Source organism: Vitis riparia, chromosome 15, assembly GCF_004353265.1.
Source record: "Vitis riparia cultivar Riparia Gloire de Montpellier isolate 1030 chromosome 15, EGFV_Vit.rip_1.0, whole genome shotgun sequence".
NCBI lineage: Eukaryota > Viridiplantae > Streptophyta > Magnoliopsida > Vitales > Vitaceae > Vitis > Vitis riparia.
The window spans coordinates 2099925-2107262 of NC_048445.1; the positions used below are offsets into that span (position 1 = coordinate 2099925).

The 7338-nt window shown below is 35.5% G+C and overlaps 2 protein-coding genes across 2 annotated transcripts; one reads left to right on the forward strand and one right to left on the reverse strand.

Annotated features, from left to right (window-relative positions):
* Window positions 1-509: 509 nt before the first annotated feature.
* Window positions 510-2136, forward strand: LOC117931820 (putative UDP-rhamnose:rhamnosyltransferase 1). The gene has a single exon (XM_034852890.1). It carries the CDS (start codon window positions 646-648, stop codon window positions 2041-2043), a length of 1398 nt encoding a protein of 465 aa, XP_034708781.1. The 5' UTR covers window positions 510-645; the 3' UTR covers window positions 2044-2136.
* A 2605-nt stretch (window positions 2137-4741) lies between these two features.
* LOC117931819 (putative UDP-rhamnose:rhamnosyltransferase 1) lies at window positions 4742-6305 on the reverse strand. Its single transcript, XM_034852889.1, has one exon. The coding sequence runs from the start codon at window positions 6264-6266 to the stop codon at window positions 4860-4862; it is 1407 nt and encodes a 468-aa protein (XP_034708780.1). The 5' UTR covers window positions 6267-6305; the 3' UTR covers window positions 4742-4859.
* Window positions 6306-7338: the final 1033 nt, after the last annotated feature.

Genomic DNA, 7338 nt, shown 5'->3' on the forward strand with positions numbered 1-7338 from the left:
TAAAAAAATCTAACGAAACATAATTGTAAATGTGACATTATAATTCGTATGACTTTTTTTAATACAATCCCAATTTGATTTTATTACCGGTGATTATGAAGGGGAAAATGCTAATCTCAACTCGAAAGTACATGATTAAATCTAGCCCTGATCAATATATATATATATATATATATATATCATCAAATTATAAAACAATCAGACCGTAAATAGTGGACAAACTATAAAAGAATAAAACTAAACTACAAAATAAAAAAAACAGGTTTGAGTACGAATAAATGAAACGTAATTGTAAAGGTGACATATTATAATCGTGGTCTTTTTTAAAAGATTCCGTACTCTTCGCGAGGGCCGATTATCAAAGAGACTTTATGCTGATGCGCTTGCCAACGACTTTTTGAATATGTGGGTCTCCATTGTTGGTGATGGATGATTAAGAGCCATAAACGATGTGTCCAGAAGATGGCGTCGTGTGAGCAGTGAGCTTGTCTCCCAAATTGCCATCATCAACATTGGTTGTTACAGAGTAGCAAGTGTTACTATTTATAACCTGGATTCGCATGAGAAGTTCATCTTCTTCAAATCTAAAGTTGGGGTTTTCACAAAGTTTTTCTTCAAATATTTGAACCGCATCTTCTTCACGTTATGGCTGGTAATATGCATGTAGTGATGGTTCCATGGTTGGCGTTTGGCCACATGATCCCACATCTTCAGCTAGCCATTGCCTTGGCTGAAGCTGGAATCCATGTCTCATTCATATCAACTCCAAGGAACATCCAGAGGCTCCCTAAGCTTTCACCAACTCTACTACCGCTAATCAACTTGGTGGCGCTGCCATTACCGGCGGTTTTGGGCTTGCCGGAAGGCTGTGAGGCCACCGTCGACCTTCCCTTTGAGAAAATCAAGTACTTGAAGATTGCCTATGCTTTATTAAAACAACCCTTGAAGCGCTTTCTGGAGGGTGCATCTCCGGATTGGATGATCGTTGATCTGCCGGTGGATTGGGCGGCGGAGGCTGCTAGAGAGTGTGGTGTCCCCCTCCTGGCTTTCACTATGTTTACTTCTGCCTCAAATGTTTTCTTTGGGCCTCCAGAGTACCTGACCGGTGATGGTCAGAGGAGGGTTCGACCTTCACCGGAAAGTATGACAACACCGCCAGAGTGGGTCACTTTTCCATCCCTGGTGGCCTACCGGGAATTTGAGGCGAGAGGTGCCCACCCTGGTTTCTATGGAGACAATTCCTCGGGGACCACTGATGCCGATCGGATCGCCACGACACTAAGTGCATGTGACGCAGTGGCCATCCGCAGCTGCAGGGAGTTTGAAGGTGAGTATCTGAGTATCTACCAAAAAATGCTAAGAAAGCCAGTGATTCCGGTCGGTCTGCTTCCACGAGAAGGAAGCCATGAAATCACAAATCAAGCATGGAGGAAGATCTTTAAGTGGCTAGATGAACAAAAGCCAAAGTCGGTTGTATTTGTAGGGTTTGGGAGTGAGTGTAAGTTGAGCCAAGATCAAGTTCACGAGATAGCTTATGGACTAGAGCTATCCGAATTGCCATTTCTTTGGGCACTCAGAAAACCCAATTGGGCTATTGAAGATGTCGATGCCCTACCTTCCGGTTACAGTGACCGGACCTCCGGCAGAGGGGTGGTGTGTATGGAATGGGCACCCCAGATGGAGATTCTGGCACATCCATCGATTGGGGGGTCCTTGTTTCATTCTGGGTGGGGTTCAGCGATTGAAACCATGCAATTTGGGCACTGTCCTATTGTATTGCCTTTTGTAATTGATCAAGGGCTGAATGCAAGGCTGCTTGTGGAGAAAGGTATGGCCGTGGAAATAGAGAGAGGCGACGATGGATCATTTAGCAGGGATGACATAGCCAAGTCTTTGAGACTAGCCATGGTGATGGAGGAAGGCGAGAAACTGCGGATTCGTGCAAGAGAAGCAGCCATGATCTTTGGTGACCAAAAGCTGCATCAGAGCTACATTGATGAGTTGGTCAAGTATTTGAAAGGTGGGATTGCAAAGGAGAAGTGATCACCAAGTCTATGGTAGATAAGAAGGTTTCTATTATATCTGGGAAGGAAAAATGTTCAAAAATTATCTATCAAGTATTTTATTTTATTATTTTATTTTAAAGAAGAATTACAAATAATTCTTCAACTTTTTAAACATAATTTCTGAATTTTATCGTCTTATTTTTGTTTTAAAACGTTTTTTATTTTTTTTCGTTTTTTTATTTTTTATGTTAGAAGTGTTTTTTTGAAAGAACCAATCAAATGGGAATACCACTTAAGACCCATAGTTATTAATTCCCATAAGGTATGGTGTGTGTATTTTTTACCTTCATTGCTAAATGCTACAGGACAAAAAAAATTAATATATTAAATAAAAGCTTTTACTCACCTATCACCATGATTTTCAATATTAACATTCAAATAATTAACAATTTCCTCACATTTATTGTAACAATAAATTTATTTAATTTTTAACATTTTCTAAGTGATTTTAATATGTAACTTTTTACATAGGATTGTTTTACTATTTTTTTCCTATTGCAAGGAATTTCCAATCTTCAGCATATCTTTTAAAAAAACAATATGATATTAAAATAAAAATAAAAAAAGAATTTGATTTTTCTTAAAAAAACAAAAAATGGTATGTATCCTTGCATTATCACATCTTGTATTGTATCACATACCACGTGTGTGTGTGTCTTAGTTTCCCTAAAATAATATATCTTTATATCATATAGTGTATCATGAGTTTTTAATAGCTATAATAAACTTATAACTATAATTCAACTTTTATATATATATATATATATATATATATGATTGTTTTAACATTCTTTGAAATAGAAACCAACATAAGTTTTAAACAAATAATTTGGAAAGGTGATATATATTATCAAAGAAATGTCTTCAATGGTGCTGAAAGAATTCATTATCAAACCATTACCATGATATTTCACATTGGATAGGAGAAAAAAAAATTTAACGCTATATATGTATTAACATTTTTTAACCATGTATACGCGTTTTAAGGTTGTAAGTGTCTCTTAGGTTCTGAATGGACACTATCTATATAGTTAGAAACATGTCATTATAAATAGTATTAGAGGTAATTCCTAACCTTGAGGTAGGCTTTTGTTTATCCAACCCCATGAGGAATGTTTATCCATTTGGTTTCCCAATTCTATGGGACATGATGAGGATGTTGTATCATATGAGAATCATTGTAATATCCCACATTGGATAAAAAAAACTCCTCAATTTTATAGATGCATTATAAAGTTACGAGAGTCCTCTGAGCCTAGAGTGGAGAATACTTTACATGATTTAAAATAAATCATTACAAATTGTATTAAAGTTGATCATTGATTCGATAGTGGGAATTTGTTTGATCTTGTGAAGGATATTTGTCTATTTAACTTTGTAATTTCATAAAATACAATAAAAATGTTGTGTTTATATGAAAAAGTGATTATGATATATAACACATCGAATATGAAAAAAAATCTTAGTGTTATATATATATATATATATATATATTGACTTCTCTTAATCATATAAATATATTTTAAAAACCATTAATGTCCTTTAAAATCAAAGCAAATAATATTAATATGATTGAGAACGAATCCATTATAATACAGCTCTATTAAGTTCAAACGATTCAACAGTCCCTAAAACACACGTAGCCCACTCACTATCAAAAAGGACTGAAATACGTGGACAGTGGAACATCACAGCCGAATAACGTGGACAGTGGGAACATCACTACCATTGCGTTGATTGGCAGCTTCACTGCTAACTATTGTTTGAATGGTGGATGGGACGAGTAATTCAAAGGAAGATGATGTTGAATTCAAGTGCTTTTAAGTCTTGATGAAAGTTTTTTTAATTTTATTTTTATTCATTATCATGTTATAAATAATAATAATATAAATAAAACAAAAAAAAATCTTTGTCATGAAAATGAAAACCTACACTCTCCGTGGTTTTGATTGCATGATTGCCTATGCCACCTACTAAACACAAACTTTTGTTATTTAACGATAAAATTGGTTTTTAAAACAATTTTCTGTTTTTTAACTAAAAAAATAATTTCACAACAAAAAAATAGAAAATAATTTATTACCCTTAAAAATATAAATCAAAATATATATATATTTTTTTTTTACTTTTTTTTATTATTAGTTTAAAAAATAATTATTCAAATACGAAGATTAAAAATAAAATTTTATAGATAAAAATTATTTTTAAAATATATTTTAAAATATAAAAAAGATTATAAACATTTGAATTTTTTATTTTTGTGTTGTGCCCATGAAAGCTCTGATACTAATTTGTTGTACCTAAGTCTAATCTCATAAGACGAAAACCAATAAAATACAAACTCAATTAGTTTATAATATAAAAAGAAATAGCAAGAGAAATAAAGATAAAAGAGAGGACACAATATTTGTGAGGTTTGGTAAGGATGCCTTACCTAAGTCCTCATGACGATCAATCCATTAATCTTCAAATCAAAATTACGAAATCAAATTGGGAAAATTATTTCTACACAAATTGGTTAAAGCCACTAAGATGGGCTAAAACTATAAAGACGGACTAAAACCACAACTTTGGCTAAAGTCATTCTCACTCACTCTAACTAAAGAACTTAAGACTTATTTATGGGACCTAAATAAGTCCCTAAGCCATAACAAAACTAATTAATAATCCCAATGGACAAAGGACTCCTCACATATAACTTAATTAATACCAAACTCTTAATTGTGTCATAAACCAACATTTTGTTTTATAAAGCATAATACCACAATTCTTGTCAGACAACATATGAGATGATCATTTTTCGGAAACTTCAGCTTTCAGATACTTGACCAATCCACCAATATAGTGCTCCTGTTGCAGCCTCTTGTCAATGAAGATTGCAGCGGCCTCTCTTGCACGTGCCCTCAGCTTCTCGCCTTCCTCCGACACCATGGCTACCCTCAAAGACTTTGCTATATCCTCCCTACTAAAGGATCCATCCTCGCTTCTCTCTATTTCCACAGCCAAACCCTTCTCCACAAGCAGTCTTGCATTCAACCCCTGATCAACTATAAGTGGTAATAAAACAAGGCAATGCCCAGATTGAAGAGTCTCTATAACTGAACCCCACCCAGAGTGAAACAGTGAACCCCCAATTGATGGGTGCGCCAGAATTTCCATCTGTGGTGCCCACCCCATCCATACTATCCCTTTGCCGGACGTCCGGTCACTGAAACAAGAAGGTAGAGCATCAATGTCTTCCATAGTCCAGTTGGGTTTTCTAAGTGCCCACAGAAATGGCAATTCGGATAGCTCTAGCCCGTAAGCTATCTCATGGACTTGATCTTTGGTTAACTTACACTCACTCCCAAACCCTACAAACACAACCGACTTGGGTTTTTGTTCATCAAGCCATTTGAAGATCTCACTCCATGGTCCTTCAGTGGTTTCTCTTCCTCCTTGTTTTTCCTGTGGAAGGAAACCCACTGGAATCACCGGCTTCCCCATGATTTTCTCATGTATATTCAGGTACTCACCTTCAAATTCAATGCAGCTGCGTACAGCCACAGCTTTACATGCATGGCATACCTTGGCAACCCTATGGGCATCAGTTATCCCAGAAACATTCTCTCCGAAGAATCCTGCGTAGCAAGTTCTAGCTTCATATCCCCGGAAAGCTACCGAAGATGGAAAACTGACCCACTCCGGTGATGATGTCAGGCTCTCAGGCGACGGCCGAATCCTCCTTCTACCTTCACCGATTAGACATTCATTAGGCCCAACGAAAACAGCTGCGGCAGAGGAGAACAAAATGAAGGTCATTGAAGGAATCCGATGCTCTTCTGCAATCTCGACCACCCAATGAGCCATAGTATCGCTAATAATCCAATCCGGAGATTGATCTGCAATGAACTTCTTAAAGGGGTGTTGCAGGAGATCATAAGCAAGCTTCAAGTACTGAATTTTCTCAGTGGGAACGTCCACAGTGGCCTCTGCATCTTCCGGCAAGAGACCACCGTCCACCGCCGGCAATGGAAGCTCCACGAAGCTTATCAGAGGCTCTAAATCTGGAGGAAGTTTAGGGAGTCTGCGGATGTTCCTCGGAGTTGATACAAAGGAGACACGCACTCCAGCTTTGGCTAATGCTATAGAGAGCTGAAGAAATGGAATCATATGACCGAATGCCAACCATGGAACCATTACTACGTGAAGATCCGCCATTTTCGCCGGCCAAGTCACTGGAGCTGTGGAGATAGGCACTCTTATGTCTAAAATGGAATGGCGTAGTTATGTGAAAATGAAGAAGAAAACTATATTTTAAAAATATGACAGTTGTTCATTTATTTTTCCAACATCTAATATTTTTTAAAGTTATATTTAAGCCTCCTTGGGACTTGGGAGCTTGGCGGACACATGCTCGAGGTTTGAAAATAAGGAAACTTGTCTTTCGGGCCATTTGCAAATAATATTGTTTTCAAAACCCAAGTTTGCATAACCTGACTCTCTGAAAACCCAGAACCCGAGGTATGCTCTCTCTCTCTCTCTCTCTCTCTCTCTCTCTCTCGTTCTCTCTTTGGTTACCTAGAAAATAAAAGTGAAAATTTTCTTTCCATAATGCCAAGCATGTACTTTTTTTTACTTTTTTTTTTTTAAAAAAAAATTCAATAAGTTCTCAATTTAAGCAAATCGTTTCCTTTGAATTAGTTCACAGTTCAATTTGACAAGATTTGATGATTGGGTTTGAAGTTCTTGAAAACTTTGATTTATTTAATTATTTATATAAAATCAAATACCGATAATAAAACTAGTAGCATAAACTAGAATTTTGATTCTTTTGAGCTTCATTATCATTCATAGTTGTTTAAGAGTAGATGGTTTGAAAATACTTACTGGTCCTAGTGTAAAATTGTTTATCAATCATTATTTGTTATCATCATAACTATTAAAGCAAATCGCAATCATTTTAAAACTTTGATTTATTTAATTATTTATATAAAATCAAATATCAATAATAAAACAACTAACATTAACTATAATTTTGATTCTTTTGAGCTTCATTACTATTCATAGTTGTTTAAGAGTAGATGGTTTGGAAATACTTACTGGTCGTAGTGCAAAATTGTTGATCGGTCATTATTTGTTATCAGCATAGCTATTTAATCAATCACAATCATTTTTTCCTTTGTTGAGGGTTTTATATAAAAAAAAAAAAGTATAGATATGTTGTTACGATACTTTATCAATTAAAAGTTCATTTTTTCATTTTTTTTCATAAAAAACTATTTCTAGTTTT

What these genes read in the sequence shown, in the direction of transcription:
- LOC117931819 (XM_034852889.1), bottom strand. Translation starts at nt 6,266, where the DNA reads ATGGCGGATCTTCACGTAGTAATGGTTCCATGGTTGGCATTCGGTCAT.
- LOC117931820 (XM_034852890.1), top strand. Translation starts at nt 646, where the DNA reads ATGGCTGGTAATATGCATGTAGTGATGGTTCCATGGTTGGCGTTTGGC.